Source organism: Crinia signifera, chromosome 1 (assembly GCF_055691185.1).
Source record: "Crinia signifera chromosome 1, ASM5569118v1, whole genome shotgun sequence".
Taxonomy (NCBI): domain Eukaryota; kingdom Metazoa; phylum Chordata; class Amphibia; order Anura; family Myobatrachidae; genus Crinia; species Crinia signifera.
Window position 1 is genome coordinate 423,641,942 of NC_139217.1, and position 17,144 is coordinate 423,659,085.

At 43.4% G+C, this 17,144-nt stretch overlaps 1 protein-coding gene across 6 annotated transcripts in view; it reads left to right on the forward strand.

Moving 5' to 3' along the window:
* Window positions 1-16,891, forward strand: part of FCHO2 (FCH and mu domain containing endocytic adaptor 2) — a 113,495-nt gene extending 96,604 nt beyond the window's left edge. For all 6 annotated transcript variants that reach the window (XM_083151892.1, XM_083151894.1, XM_083151893.1 and 3 more), the window contains 7 exons: window positions 2,189-2,300; window positions 5,385-5,540; window positions 7,212-7,344; window positions 9,219-9,418; window positions 13,146-13,210; window positions 15,416-15,580; window positions 16,565-16,891. In XM_083151892.1, the coding sequence (XP_083008018.1) occupies window positions 2,189-2,300; window positions 5,385-5,540; window positions 7,212-7,344; window positions 9,219-9,418; window positions 13,146-13,210; window positions 15,416-15,580; window positions 16,565-16,587 (854 nt within the window). In that variant the 3' untranslated portion in view covers window positions 16,588-16,891. The remainder of the gene's footprint in view (window positions 1-2,188; window positions 2,301-5,384; window positions 5,541-7,211; window positions 7,345-9,218; window positions 9,419-13,145; window positions 13,211-15,415; window positions 15,581-16,564) is intronic.
* The last annotated feature ends 253 nt before the right edge of the window (window positions 16,892-17,144 follow it).

Consider the following 17,144-nt stretch of genomic DNA (forward strand, 5'->3'; position numbering starts at 1 on the left):
GTCTGCTATGTTGTTCTCTAGGTCTGATCAGCTTGAGGATATGCTATTAGAGGCTTGGAAATTGCCTAACTGTTGTTTCCAGCTTCCTAAGCGGTTTAAAGCTTATTTACACACATGCAGGAGTAGTGGCCAGACTAGCCTTGTCCTCTGCGTGGGTTCCGAAGGCACTAGGAGAGTGGGCAGGAGTCTGTCAGCATCTCTGCTGGTACTTCCCATGAGGAAATGTTACAGCTGGTAGTAAATGTGCAGCAGGCGGCATCTTATTTGGGGGAGGCTGCCCTAGATTCAAGCACCTTTAGCATCCAAGGTTTTATTATCTGCGGTTGCAGCCAGGACGACACTATGGCTCCATTCTTGGAAGGCAGACTCAGAATATAAGGAAGCACTAGAGGCGCTTCCATATGAGGGGTCAGTGCTTTTCGGTCCAGAGTAGGAAAAAATTGTGGCTGCTGTAGCAGCTTCAAAAACTGCTTTTCTGCCCTCCGCAGGAACTCCTAGGTTGCACACCACTACTTTGCAGTCCTTTCAGCCTCAAGGTAAAGCCTGTGGTCAAACCTTCTCAATGTCCTAACTACAGGCCTGGTCCACCAAGTGCCCGAATCCTAAGCCTGCAGACTAGTCCTCAGCTTGATGAAGCTGACGACCTCCTGGGGACTCCAGTGTGGGAGGTCAACAGTTGCATTTTCCCACCATTTGGCAGGAAACCAAACAGATGATTAGGTTCAAGACAGGGTCTCCAGTGGGATACATGCTCATGTTCTGACACCGATCAACTACACAGCTCTTTTTTACAAGTTTACCAAAGGACTTGGTCAAGGCAAAGGCACTGCAGAATGCCATTCAGATCCAGGGTCATAATGCCAGTACCCCAAGATCGGAGGAGCTCAGGCTTCTTTGCCAGCCTTTTTCTTGTACATAAACCCAATGGCTCCTACCGTCCAATTCTATACCTGAAATCCCTAAGCAAATTTCTTTGCATTCCGAAGTTCTGCATGGAGACTTTACGTTCCATCATTCCGTTTCTGGAGCCAGGGGATTTCATGGCATCCTTGGACATCCAAGATTCATATCTCTATGTCTGGAACATCATAGGTTTCTTCGGTTTGCTGTTCAGTGAGAACATTTTCAATTTCAGGCATTGCCATTTGGACTTTTCATGGTACCTCATTTCTTCACGTAGGTCATGGCAGCCCATCTCAGAAGACGGAATCCTACCATATCTGGATGACCTGCTTATCATGGCCCAGTCTCCAGCGATAGGGCTTTTTGACAATTGGATGCCCTCTTTGTGCTTTATGGCTTCCAAAAGTGGGGATGGCCAGCGTCTAAACAGACTTTGGCCCATTGGCTCTGCTCCTCTATTCACCAGGTTTATGTGGACTCGACTCTTTTGATTCCATCTGGTACAGTATAAGGACACATTCCACTAGGTCTGTAAGCATTTCCCTGGCCATGTGCTGTGGCGCCACTTCTGAACAATTTTTAGAGCGACAACTTGGTCTTCCGCTCATACCTACGTTTTTACGCATTTGATCCCGTTGCTTCCCAAGACTCTGCATTAGGCCATAATTCTCAGCGCAGTTCAGGCACATCTCCGCCCTTATTGCTTTGCTTTAGGATGTCCCAGCATCAGACTGTGTCGCCTATGGAGCGAAGAATAAAAGGAGATTTATGTTCTTACCTGTTAAATCTCTTTCTTTGAGATTCATAGGAGACACAGGAATCCCTATCAGACACGCCTGCCTTTAGGATAAGATTTCTTGGTTTAACTGTCCCTTTGTTGTATGGACTTGTATGTGTTTAACTTCCTTCATCTTCTCTCTCCTTCCTTGAGCTTGCTAACGTAAAATGGTCTGCCTAGGGTAAAGGTGGGGCATGGGGTGAGGAGGAGGAGCCTGAGCTGCTGGGAGGCTAAACGTTTAACCCGTTTGATCAACCGCCAACCCTATACCCCATTGTCAGCCTGTATCTCCTATGGATCTCAAACAAAGAGATCTAACAGGTAAGAACATAAATCTCCTTTTCTGTGGCTTCGGTTTAGTTTTGGCTTTAGTTTATGAAGAACAAGTACTGCATTTATCATGATGTAAATTTAGGGGGGAATTGTATATTAAAGTATAGTCATTTATTTGTTTTGAATTGGAAATCAGCATATTCTTCTTTGCTTATGGATGCGTCTCTTTTTTAGGTATATCCCGTGGCCCCAGCCCTGTTACCTTAGGAAGCCAAGACACACTACCTGTGGCTGTAGCACTCTCTGAATCTGTTAATGCTTACTTCAAAGGAGCTGACCCAGCAAAGTAAGATTCATGTTTAATAAACATGGCCAGCCCCTCTTTCACATGAGTGAGGGTGTGTGTTACTACAATAATAAACATGAAGCAACTGCTTTTTACCTAGTTAAATGTGGTTTGCTTGCTTCCATTCACTCTTTTGTAGCAGCCAATGTTAGACACAAGCAGAGAATGACATACAGGCTACGCTACACACTTGCTGTACAGAAATGCAGGGTGGGTTGGTGGAGGAATCATCGAATGTAGCAGTGCACTCAGGGGAAAATCCTTCACCATGCCATTGAGTTTTTTCCCCTGCTCACAGCGCTGAGTGAGCCAGGACTCACTCGGTGCTACGTAGGCTGTGTGGCAAAGGAGGCCGCTGATGACGTCACCAGCCCTTCCTCTCAACAGCCTGGGGATGCCTGCAGTTTCTGGCGATCGCCCTGAAAATGCCGGTGGTATGCCGTCAATCACCCTGCGGGTGAAGGCTAACTTATGCTTGCTGCCTTTGGGCGGATGGCTCGTACTTGCGTGCTGTGTACTGTGCACATGCGCGTCCCGGGCGTGCAAGTCCGAATTGGCCCCATAGACACTTCTGCAATTTGTTTTCATTGAACCAGTTAAAATTTCATAGGAAAGGGTAACAATGACTTGTCTCTCCTTTTGTTAGAGTTGTAAAATAATACACCTCCGGTGTAACATGCTTACTGTGCCTTCAGATTAGTAAACCACCAAGTAATGCACAGGCACACCCCAATGAACCGCTCCCTGCTGCTACCACGCTTCAGCTACAGGGCCTCTGGCAGCCATTTGAAATGTAGCACTGGCTCGTGAGCCAATCAGAACCTGCGTGTGTGTTTTGCATTATTAATTATACTAGACATAGAAACATAGAAGTCTTAAACATAGAGGTCTTAATCCGTGCAGGTTATCAATCGATCGCAGCCAGTGTTCTCAACGGAGAACACTGACCCTGACACCTCGCTCAATACACAGCTCTCTGCAGCATTGTGTGCTGAGAGCGAACGAGTGTTCTGAGTGAAGCAGCATCGCTCAGAACACTTTTTGGCCAGTATATGGGGCCCGTGATACTCGCTGTAAGCACAGATGTATTATAAACCCATTAGCAGTGATGCTCTAAGGGGTATTCAATCCCCGCTGCTATTTTCGACAGGGGAAATAGTGGTAAGGGCCTATTCAATGCTGTCTTTCCTGGCACCATTGAAGAGGCAGATCGGTAGAACGGGCTGTCAAGTCGATAATGGCCGTGATTTGTCGTGATCATGGCCAAATCTTGACAATCCACGGCCGTTTACATGACCCCCTTTTCGCCAATTGGCAGGCAGGACATTGAATCCGGCCTGGCGATATACTGTTGAGCAAAACTAAAATGGGCCAGGGTCGGGACGGATCGGCAGTCGGGATTGAATACCTCCCTAATTAGTGATGAACATTAGAGCATTATTGTTGTTACATTTTATTTATAAGGCACCACAAGTGTTCCCAGCGCCGTAAAAAAGGGTAGTAGTATAAGAACTAGGAACTGTTCTACATTTGTTTATTTTGTAATCCCCTTTTATTGTGTGTGTCTCTGCCATGGTAGAAAAGAATCTATGAAAAAGAAAAATAGAAGATTTATAAATAGAACAATCAAGTTCTGACATCTGTTTTGGTGTTAACTTTTTGTGGTCCTCCACTGAACTAATTTACTTCAGCTCAGATTTTTATGAATGAGGAAGTACTAGCTTAATACTAATTTTAAGTGTGCAAACAAAGCTGTCCAGTATTTGTTCGCTGCAGGCAGAAGCCACCATTATTTACCCTGCATGCAAAAACTCCGTATTTAATTTGCACCCCCTGCATGGCAACATTGTTTTGCTAGTTTTTGTAGATTTTGTCCTAACTGATTCATGCCTACAATGTTGATAAATACAGAAGTGTAAAAGCTTGTTTCCACACAAAAACTTTCATTTAGTTGTATAGAATTTATAAGAAAAATAACTTTTGCGCAGCTCAACAATAGATGCAATAGAGGGACATCCTAAAAACTGAACACAGATACAATGTGGTCAAAAGAGGCATCAATGTCTAGCACTTATGGGTTCCCAAAATAATACCACGTGTTATATGAATGTCCAAATGTTCACCTTACAGGATATAATTCTTTGAAATAGATGCCAGGATTTGCTGCATTAATGGTAAATCTCCTTCATAGATATAAGAGCAGTAGCCATAGTACTAAAAGTAAAGATAGCCCAAAACACTTTTTGATAAAGAATTTAATGAAGATTTGCACTTACAATCCACATGTTAAAAGAAGCATGGATCAATGTTCCAATGGCAAATACTGTATATTTATTTATTTACAGTTTCTTATATAGCGCATACATATTACGCAGCGCTTTACAGAGTATAGTTGAACATTCACATCAGTTCCTGCCCCAGTGGAGCTTACAATCTATATTCCCTACCACATCTACACGCACACACAGACATTCTAGGGTTAATTTATGTTGTAAGCCAATTGACCTACCAGTATATTTTTGGATTGTGGGAGGAAACCAGAGTACCCAGAGGAAACCCACGCAAGCACAGGGAGAATATACAAACTCTGCACAGTTAGGGCCATGGTGGGTATTGAACCCATGACCTCAGCACTGTGAGGCAGTAATGCTAATCATTACACCATCCGTGATGCAGAGATAGTTCTCAGTTCTGGTCCTTGCAGCTGATCTCCAGAAGACTAACTCTGCTGGCTGGCACACGGGAGAAGATCCAGAAAAACGAGCCACGCTTAACGTACTTCGAATGTTGGAGTCTTTTGTCAGAAGTGAGGTCATGGCTCGAACTGCGGCATTTAACTACCCTTCAGTTTTTCACAATTGGCTGTACCTCAACTTAACCACACGAGGAGTGCTACTGCTCTTTTATCTATGGATGAGATTTACTATTAATGCAGCAAGAATTAGATCCTGTATATTGACCATTTGAACATTCATATAAAACGTAGTGTTATTTTTGTGAACCTATGACCGTTAAACATTGTATATAATTTATAAAGCATAGCTCGTCTGCTGCTTATAAACAGTTTCTTTTTTTGACACCCAGGTGTATTGTGAAGATAACTGGAGATATGACAGTGTCCTTTCCAAGTGGGATCATCAAAGTGTTCACAAGTAACCCCTCTCCGGCAGTTCTTTGCTTCAGGTTAAAAAACACCAGCAAGCTTGAGCAGATTCTACCAAATACACAACTTTTATACAGGTATTATATTAATAATAAAACATTTATACAAATACCTTCTGATTTTCCATTGTGGATTACATGGAAGTGGGGGAGGGGGGGATTTAGGTGAATCTAACCCTACCACTGAAGGTTAGCAGCAGTATGTTGTGCACCCTCCTATTTGGCATCTCACTTAGGGGCTTATTTACTAAGATGGGAGTTGTATTGAAGATGAGATTTGGCTATGTCCAACCGATCAGATTCTATCTATTATCTGTTAGAGGGTACTAAATAAATAAGTAGATTCTGATTGGTTACCCATAGCAACATCCCATCTTCAATTGAACTACCATCTTAGTAAATAAACTGTTTGGTAGGCACATGAGGAGGCTGCCATGCTTGCAGTGATCGCAAATACGTAGCATGTTTTTACATTCTTTAGACTGTGAGGAACCCCATTTTTAAAATGCAGTGTTCAGTAAGTTGCGATCTTGTGTGCACTGCGGAAACCAATAACAATCCTCAGCATCTCCCCAACCAGTCACCCCTGGCAGTTTATTTTCCTCGAATTCCCACCTATGACTTCCATCCTTCCTTCCCTGCCTAGCAGCACTCCTGCTCTGAAATTGAATTCTAGCTTCATGCTTTAAGTGGGTGTGGCCTAGCTACCATAGCGGATCAGAGGTACTGCCTATTCAATGGCTTTGTTACGCTCGCCCCCCCTGTCGGAGTACCGTCTGTCGGCTTGTCCTACTACACCCGCTGTGCTCTTCCTGCAGCCTTGCTCCATCCGTGACTACAGATATACTAGATAATTGATGAGGGGTCCCTGTGCTTTTCTCCAGTGGTGTGGTGGGCCAGGTTTAAGGTAGAGGGGATGGCTGGTATCCTCCTCCTAACATAGATGGCCCAACAGGGTGGTCCGATTTGATGTGGAGGGGGACAGCCAATATCCTACTTTTGGCAGGGGAAACTCTGAACAGTGAGGCACACTTGTGACAGCCTAACCCTAACCTCCCAATGCCACTACTTACCTTCAGGATCCATTGGGATTCTGCTGTTGGGATTCTGACTGCCAGGATCCCATTGTGACACCTGCATTATTAATTTAAGATGATCCTACTACATATAAAGGATGGCCATTGGAAACCATCAGTGTTTCTGATCCAATTTTGCCATTAGATTCCTGTATTGTAATGATTTCCACCATTGCATAACAATGCACCGAACAATTGTGGCAGAATATATCACAACATTGTCCATCACACTATTTCACATTCTATATCTTCCTGGTAAAATGAGTGCTGCAGGTGAGTCTAGAATAGTTACTCGCCTGTGTTCTGGTGTGTGGAATATCCGTCTGGTCTCAAGATTTATTTCCACTCCTACTGCAACTCATCCTGGCAGGATGTTATGCATGGGCAGTGAGAGAAGCAGCAGCAGCAGCTGGTGCATGCTAGATGCCAGAGACCCACGATACCCTAAATGCCAGACCATATGTAAGTACCTCTTTTGGGAGAATGCATTGTATTTAGAATATTATTTATTTAAAGGTACATTGTCAAAAATGAAACAAAGTATATCCATGTTCCTGAAGTCATTAGCAATACTAATCATAGCCGATTTATTTCTCTGTAAGCTGCTGCGTATTTTCCTCTCTTACTACACTGTAATTTGTAGATAAGCAGATACAAATGTCCTATTTTTCAGTGATCCATCACAGAGCGACAGTAACTGTAAAGACTTCTGGATGAATATGCAAGCGGTCACTGCCTACCTCAAGAAGTCATCTGAGCAGAACCCATCCGCCTCCTACTATAATGTAGACATCTTAAAATACCAGGTATTGTACTATACATACATTACTGTAAGAACAGTCATGCAGCATTCACATATAATTGTCATTACTACCCTACCCTGTAAACTGTGCTCAGTTTCTAGATAAGCGTTTACACAAATTACATTTGTGTTGACTTTTGAGATTAAAGAACATAATAAACAAGTTGTGTTCCTGTTGATGCTTGGCATGCTAAGTTGGTCCTGGGTGGTCTCGTGTGTGTGTATAGACACCAGGTGATGTATTGCATCACATTGGAAGCCGCAACTCTGGGAAAATTAGGTCCCTTGGTTTTTAAGGTTTCATGCACGTTCACATGTATGTTCTAGATTAGTTGTAAAGGCATTGGTAGCGTACAACATTTGGGCTCACCTACATTTACTATATTTTACGGAGAAGCTCTATTGAAACCTCTTACATTTATGTGAATACAGTTTACTCTTCTGTCAGCAGTCATAAGGTACAGACCATACATTTGTAATGTACAATCTCCTCTAAATGGGGCAGATGTATTAAGCTTGGCAAAGAGATAAACTGGAGTTAACATGGAAGGAGATAAAGCACCAGTCAATCAGCTGTGTTTGAAATATGACAGTTGGGAGTTGATTGGCTGGTGCGTTATCTCCTTCCACTTTATCTCCAGTTTATCTCTTCACCAGGCTTAATACATCTGCCCCAATGTGAGGTGTGGTACCTGTGTACAAAGCAAAACCTACAGATATTAATAATTCCTCCAAGATGGGACCTACAGTCTGTTCTACCTGCACCATCATGTCAATTTGTTGCTGGAGTAGAGCCTGCTATAACTTTTTTTGGGTATTGAGGCCAAAGGGATGGCTGTGCTGCCTGTCTAGAGGAGAGCGCCTCCGACTGGCAGGTTCCTGACACCTGCATGATGGAGCCGGGACCAATGCATGCACACAAGCAGGCGATACCTTTTTTTTTTTTTTTTTTTCCTTTATGCTATCCAATTAGCCTCCATTTTTGCGGGTAGGGGAAATGTTCGATTGTCACGTGAAAACACATAGGGTCCTCAGAAAGTCGCATACCTCTGTGTGTTTGCGATCGGATAAGATATACATGGTCATTGCAGATTTCATTACCCACGCCATAACAAAATCCCCAGTTACTGCTTGCATCGGGACTAATTGGATAGCCCCTAGGCCTAGGGCTTAATAAGCCACAGTAATTTAAATTGGCCTAAATCTAAAATAAGGCCGCATATATGATTAACATTTTTCTTTTATACTAATCCGTGAACTGAAAATAAACACACGCACACAGTTTAAGTAATTGCTTCAAAGGGTTAAAACTGTGAAATGGCAATGCAGTAATGTATAGCACCACTTCATGCTACTGTGTCTGTGTCTATCCCCGTGTACTGAACATTTCTTGTTCTTGGAAGTCTTCAAGTCCATCTGGTTTTTGAGGTTGGACACTTCTATACGCTGCCACTGTGATGCATGGTATAAAATTTGCTTGGCTCGTGTTTAACTGCCCACTTGCTACTTCTGCCTCAGGCAAAGATACAATCTAATTTAACCCTTTGAGTGCCAATGTTGCTGTGAGAACATTCACTGTGAGTGACACTGGATATTTTGAGGATCTCACAGCAATGTTGGCACTTAAAGGGTTAAAGCATTGTAATTATGTTGGCTGTATAAGTGTAAGCATGCTGGTAGGTTTTGAGTAAGTGTTCAATAGTACCCATGTAATGATGTCAGAAATGAGGGCTCAAATAGCAGCTGTGAGGTAGGACACTGTAACAAATGTGCCTAGGCCATGAGGCAAATAACTGGAAACCACGACACCAGTTCATGACCTTTCACCTGAACTATCTCTTATCTTGTAACCTACTAACCTGTGACTTCTTATTGTAGGTGTCATCAAATGGGATACAGTCCACCCCTCTGAACCTCGCCACCTACTGGAAGTGTAACCCTAGCACTACCGATGTCAGACTAGATTACAAATATAATCCAGAGTCCATGGCAGTGCCTAGTGCATTATCTAATATACAGGTTATGGTTCCGGTGGATGGAAATGTCACAAACATGCAGTCCCTCCCAACAGCAGTATGGTGAGCAAGTTCTCTGATATTCTGCTGGTTATTTATGCTGCTTAGAGGAAAGGGGTGCCAATGAGTGTACACAAGGGATTACAGGTGGACCTGGTGTAGTCTCTGTAACAATGTTGTGGACACGGGTCCCAGTGTGCACAAAGCTGGAAACTCTGACTGGAGCATGTATGTTTTGCCAGGTCTGACTTTGCTGTGAAGCCATCTTAAACATCAACCTTTACGGTTTCCACTGTGTGCATAACCCCCTACCCACAACATTGTTAGAGGCTATACCCATGCCGGTATTAACCCTTTGAGTGCTAACAGGTCTCTGAGACGTGTAAAATATCTGCTAAAGATACTAGCGTTGCTCACATATGTTATATAACTTCAAATAAAACATAGTGTTGAAAAAAATTATATTTTCTTTATAAGGTAAACCGGTACTTGTTTAGTTTCACGGCGGCAGCACGAGCCGCTCTAGCTTTGAATATTGGCAGCTTGCCAGACTGCCTTATGCTACGCTAGTAGCTTAGCGACTGTTTGAATTCTGGCAGCTTGCCAGCTGCCTAGCCGCCTTACATTATCAGGCTACTTTTTTAGTTTCATGGCGGCAGCGCGTGCCGCCTTGCGCTGACTTCTCCGTGGCAGGCCAGCGCTGCTACAGCTAACCTCCTGTCAAGTGAGCGCCTCACACAGCGCTTGTGCCCGCATGATATGCCCTCTCCTGTGGAGAGGGGATCATGATGGCGACGGCGGAGAGGCGCTCCATCTTTGTGTTACGTAGGAGCGCCTCAGACGCTCAAGCAGCAATGATACCCTCCTGCCTCTGACCTCTAAGTAGCTATTGCTCAGATGTATGATATGTCAGGTTTGAATGTGTTCCTGAAACACCATCACCATCCACGCCATCCCGAAGTGCGGCGGCGGTACGCCCTACCTACCTTTTCATACCCCCACCATCCACGTCGGCGGGGAGTTGATTTTATATAGTGTGGCAAGCCCGTGAGGGGACGTGGGTAACTTCACATGTATTCCGCATCCCCTCGCGGGGCTCGCTGCGCTCGCCACTCTTCGGGCTCAGTAGCTCGCTGCGCTCGTCACACTATATAAAATCAACTCCTCGCCGTCGTGGATGGTGGGGGTATGAAAAGGTCGGTAGGACACGTACAGCCACCACTTACAGGGCTTGCCGTGCTTCGGGATGGCGTGGATGGTGGGGGTATGAAATGGAGGCATTTGCCAGTATGAAACATGGAGCACTGGCAAATGCCTCCATCATTGTGCATCAGACGCAGGAGAGTCTCATTGCTTGAGCGTCTGAGGCGCTTCTACGTATCACACACATGGAGCTGCTGCTGGAGCATCTGAAACGCTACTACGTAACACAAAGATGGAGCGCGCTTCCGCCAGCGCCCTTATGATCCCCTCTCCACAGGAGAGAGGCTATCATGCGGGCGCAAGCGCTGTGAGAGAGATGCTCACTTGACAGAAGGTTAGGGGTAGCAGCGCTGGGCTGCCACAGAGGGCAGTATTCAATGTCAAAGTTCTCCGTGCATGGAGAGCGTTTTATTTCGCTCTCCATGCACTCTCCGTGTTCCGGAGGGCTCTCTGCCACTCCTGCTCCCTCTATTCAATGTGGTTAAGACTCTCCGCCACTCGCGGAGAGTCTTAACCCCTGCAGGGAGCCGGAAGCAGCCAGAGAGATTAAAGTCTCCCTGGCTGCTCCAGAGGAATGTGAAGAGGAGGGGGGCTCTCCGGGACCCAGGCAGCACAGGCTGCCCCCCCCTATAGCCAGCGGGGGACCCAGTATTCACTGCACCCGTTCGTGCATACTATCGATCGGGTGCAGTGAATATATGAATATGTAATGAGCGGCTCGAGCGCTCCGGCCCCCTGCTGGCTGCACTGTGTAAAAAAAAAAAAAAATTTAAAAAAATATTTTTTTTAAAATTAAATATATATTCATGTGCTATAAGCACATGAATAAAAATAACATGCCCCTTCACAGAAAAAAAAAACTGATTTTTTTGACACCAAAATTTAAGAAAAAACCCTTTTAGTTTAAAAGTTCACATTCCAGCTCTCCATCAAAAGATGGAGAATTGCTACACGAAGAGACACGGAGAACATCACTTAGAAAGACGGAGAGAATTTCACATTGAATAGGGTTGCTCGCTTTTGGAGAGCAAAATGCTCCGTCCAAGGCGGACAAAGCACAAGTTCTCCACAAAACACGGAGAACTTTTCTCATTGAATACTGCCCAGAGAAGTCAGCGTAAAGCGGCATGCGCTGCCGCTCTGAAATTAAACAAGTAGCCTGATAATGTAAGGCGGCTGGGAAGCTGCCAGAATTCAAACAGTCGCTATGCTACAAGTGTAGCTTAAGGCAGTCTGTCAAGCTGCCAATATTCAAAGCTAGAGCGGCTCATGCTGCCGCCGTGAAACTAAGCAAGTACCGGTAAACCTCATTATGATGAATGAAAATATTTGCATGGCAATTTTCACACTTATTTTGACAAATTCACTCGGCACTCAGTGTTAACAAGGAAAACCATCACTGCTTAGTAGATTAATTATTCACACAGGGTATTACAGCTGGCAGCAGTAAATTCCATTAATTTTAAATTGCTGGTTTGCACAAATAAGGCTTTCTCATTTACCATTCACTGAAAGTTGCGCACGGGGAAGAGCAGAAGCATATATCTAATACAAGTTTTATCTAAAATAGGACACATATACAGTATGTATTATTCTGGTCTCTTTATTTATTCAAATGTGTTTGAACTGGACTGAACAGTCTTTGGACTGAGTTGCAAGTTTATTTTATGGGCTGATTTTTTTGTTTTTGTTTTGCCGTCATCCCCTCCTTTACCTTGTTACCATCAAAGGGACACATTCCTTGTCCATTAGCGTGAAACATCTACCATCTAACATATTTTATTTTTGATAAATTTTTTTCTGTAATTGCTCAAATGAAACCGTTAATAATGAAAGTAGTTAGATAACTGATAACTTTTACTTTATATGTAAAACATTGACAACATTTTAGACTTTTGGATTTCTGTTTCCATTTGCTAACTATTGGTCAGTTATCAGCTATCTTCATGGAGACTTGGGTGCTTTCTGCGTCATACAGATGCATGATCCATCCAGGATCAATACACCGGGATGCAGTTACAATACCGTCGGTCGGGATCCCGGCGTTCAGAATCCCGACGCCGGAATCCCGACCGCCGAAATGCCGACACATTCTCCCTCCGTGGGTGTCCACGACACCCCTGGAGGGAGAATAAATTAGTGTGCCGAGCGTAGTGAGGCACCGGGCACGCTGCGTGGCGAACGCAGCGAGCCCGCAAGGGGGGGCGATCCACGTCCCCCCCCTTGTCGGCATTTCGGCGTCGGGATTCTGAACGCCGGGATCCAATGCTGAATCCAATACACCATGCTGCGTGAGATGCCTGGCATGAGCCACCAGGTCCCGTGCAACTCTGTTAATGTTGGGCATCTTTTTTGGGGGGGGGGGGGGGGGGGGGCGCCATTGTCGCAACAAAATGTATTATGGTTGCAGGAGGATATTTTATATGATGCTGGTGCAACCGCAGCAATGATTATCACTCATTCGCACAGCGATTAATAATCTAAAATGAACATTTCAACAGTGGCTTTGGTTGCTCTTAAATTTGTTTTGGATTTGCATCCAAATTATTTCCAGTGATGAATAAGTATCGCTTCAATTCTTTCCTAGGAATGCTGAACAAATGAAAGCCTTCTGGAAGATGTCTGTGATTTCAGAAAAGTCTGAAAATGGAGGTGAGTACACTTTCCATGTGCATAATTAGGAGGTACTATAGTGTGCACAGACCGAGCAGTAAGAGGCCAGCGCACACTTACGTTCTTAACCCTTTGTGTGCCAATGTTACTGTGAGAGATAAACAAAATAAATACACACACAGCCAAGTCAATTGATTTAAAGTTTATTGAACAGTCGCTGTGAGCGATGCTGGCATTTTGAATGGATATTTTGAGGATCTTTCACAGCAATGTTGGCACTCGAGAGGTTAATAAAGTTTGCTTGACAAATTCTCTTGGCACTCAAAAGGTTAATGCAGACTACGGCAGGTATTCAATGAGATGTTTCTCCATGTGCAGCGACTCCTGTTTCGGATTCGCCGCACAGCCGCCGGGTTCCGGAGGGCTGCCCCTGCCGGGGATTTTTAACCCCCCCCCCCAAGGGAGCCGGGGGGATGGCGCAAGGCAGGGAGATGGAAGTCACCCTGTCTGCGCCTGACACTTGTGTGGTAGAAGGAGGGCTCCCGGGGACACAGGCAGCAGAATCTGCTCCCCCAGAGAGCTGGCAGGGGATGCGGTGGAGGGAGCCGCTGCGCTGGTCCCGCTCATGCATATGTCATGAGCGGGACCAGTGTGCAGTGAATATTTAATGAGCGGCTCCCCCTGCTGACATCATGTGTGAAAAAAAATAAAAAAAAATATGCACATGAATCCACATTGCATGTGCTTATTTTAAAAGATCACTTTCCAGTTCACCTTAAAAAGATGTCTAATGCAAAACGGTGAATGATGGCGAAATTCATGCTGAAAGCAGTTCTCCACCCTAGCATTGAATACACTTTCGGCGAAACATGGTGAAAACCCCATTGAAATACACCAGCGACTTGCAGCGAGCATGAAACTGAGAACTGGCCGGCGTTCACTGTTCGCTTTCACCGCAAGGAGTGAAAACAGCCCGATTCGCTGAAAAAAAACAAAAAAAAAAGGGTGAATCCGGGAGCATTGAATACTGCCCTACTGTTCGTGCCATACATTGCTTGCTTCATTAACTCACTTGGGCGTTAACTGTGACTGCTGCAGATATTACTAGTGTGTTCTGATAAATCAACTGAGTAACCAAGGTTACAATTTGAGCGCTTGGTGTGAGGACTCACCCAAAAGCAGCTGCTTTAATAGTAAGGGTAGTCAGATTTCACAAAAAAACAGAAACCATATTAATATGCAAATGTACGCTGTCTACCTTACTTGGGCCGAACGAACGATCTTTACCTGCCAAAAATGTATGAGGATACACAATTGTATTTATCATATATATATGAAATATTGTCGTGCCCTTGAAATGGGATGCGGTCATTTGGTCTACTGCATTATGGTAGACAGTCATTAGGTCGAATCAATTAGGTCGACATGCTAAAAGGTCGACATGACTCTAGGTCGACATGGGAAAAGGTCGACATGATTCTAGGTCGAAAGGTCATTAGTTCGACAGGTCATTAGTTCGACAAGGTCATTAGTTCGACATTGTCTATGTCGACATTCACAAGGTCGACATGGAGTTTTTCACTGTTTTTTGAGCCAACATGTGCCGACAGGCGGTATTTCATGCCCTTCCATCCACTAGGGCGTGGTGGGAGAATAAAATAGTGTGCCGAGCGTAGCGAGGCACCGTGCCCGACGCATAGCGAGCGCAGCGAGCGATGCGAGGGGATGCAGTGCACTTTAAACTGTGTCCATGTCGACTGTGTTGACATTCAGGTAAAAAAACAGTGAAAAACCCCATGTCGACCTTGTGAATGTCGACATAGACAATGTCGAACTAATGACCTTGTCGAACTAATGACCTGTCGAACTAATGACCTTTCGACCTAGAATCATGTCGACCTTTTCCCATGTCGACCTAGAATCATGTCGACCTTTTAGCATGTCGACCTAATGGATTCGACCTAATGACTTTCTACCATAATGTAATAGACCAAATGATCCCAACCCCTTGAAATATATTGCGCTTAATGACTAATAGGCCAGTCCTATCTGTAAGTATGTAGTGCAAGCCCTAGTTTTGTATGGAAAACTTATTTTTTAAGTAATTGTACTATTCCTTGTATGAGTACCTGCATATTTACATGTGTGACACTGTCCTATACAAGTTTGTGTTATATACCAGCAAAGAGATTTTTTTCTTGTGTCCATATAATTTCTTGATGTTCATTTCATAATTTTTTTTAGGATCTGGATCTCTCAGGGCAAAATTTGATCTATCAGAGGGACCTAGTAACCCCAGCACGCTGGCAGTGCAGTTCATGAGTGATGGGAGCACGTTGTCAGGGGTGGACATTGAGCTTGTGGGTACAGGCTACCGCCTTTCGTTAGTGAAAAAGAGGTTTGGCACAGGTACAGTACATCCATTTTTTTCTGTTCTTTTTTTAGTGTGTTTGTTTTTTGTAGTTTGAGCTATCTAAAGAACCCAAATTAAATTGTGTGTGTAAAAAATATTTTGGAAAACATTTTGAGATTAGTTTGCACTTAGTTTTGTATGCTAGTCATCTTATTATTATTTGTATTATTGGTTATAGATTTTGCTCTTGATATTTTATATATAATTTATGTATTGCTCGTTTTTTTTACAGTGTGTTCAATTATTCCTTTTCAATAAGTCACATTTGCGGATTGGGTACTTATGTATTATCTGGGCTCCCATGTTAAATGCACCCCATTTTTTCATACCCCTACTATCCAACTACGCATGGAGTTGATTTTATATAGTGTGGCGAGCGCAGCGAGCCACCGTTCCCGAAGCGTGGCGAGCGGACGCAGTCTCATAAGAAAAACGGGAGCCCAGATATTACATAAGTACCGCAGATTGTGATGTAAGGCCTGAAATAAAGTTACATTTTGTCAGATGTTCTAACCTTTTAATATGACCTTGAAAAGAACAACATTCAAATTAAATATAATACAATATAAAAGTCTATTTTATTTTTATACATCTGTACTTGGCAATTCTGTCCCACCCTTCCTTTTGTAAAGGTCCATCAAATTGATTGGCCTGCATAGGCAATTCCAGCTAACAAAGAGGACACAAGATCTATCTATCTATCTATCTATCTAATCTATCTCTGCTCCCCACTCAATGATCATAGGTAATTTCATACCCCCCTTAGTTATTTACTATCGCCATAAAGAGAGTTCTTTTCATTTAGGGTTTTTGTAATTTTTGACTTTCCTTGGTAACCTTTCATTAAAAATAATTCTGTCTCAAATGCATCCTGTCAAATCTGTCTACAAATGAATTGACCGGTTTATGCTTTTTTTTTTTTTTTTTTTTGACCGGTTTATGCTTAAATGTTTACTGCTTTTCTTTTCTTTCTCTTTCAGGAAAATACATGGCTGACTGTTGATTTTTAATGTTGTTTGTTTTTTTTTAATCCTGGGATTTAAGCAAACAGATCCCAGTTAATTTATCGGAAATCTTCCACATGCTGTTTTAATTATAGATATATTATATATATATAAATATATTTTAATTCTTGACTTGTTTAGAAGGTATTTCTAAATTGCTGCCAACTACAAAGCATAAGAATGCACTTTTTTATGAGTCCTTTTCTGGAATATCTTTTTTGACGATGTTGTAGCACTGAAGTCTTCTGCAGTTGTGGTTATAATTCAGCAAATGTTTGTTTTTGTATAAAGCAAAGACTTTTACTACGCAGCCATTTTATATCAAAGTATCCCCTGTTACATTTTTGTAGCATCCCAAATTTGTCCGAGCAATCAAATATATACATATATACAATGTTTTATATGCATGTAAATAGTCGGTAAAGTTCTGGTTTTATAACATCTTGTTCATTTCTGACCAGCCCTACTGTACTATCAATTCAGGGTATGGTTTCCAGCCACTCAAAGTGAACATGTCACTTGACAGCGGCCATTTTGTGGGCTGGCCCAGTAAAAG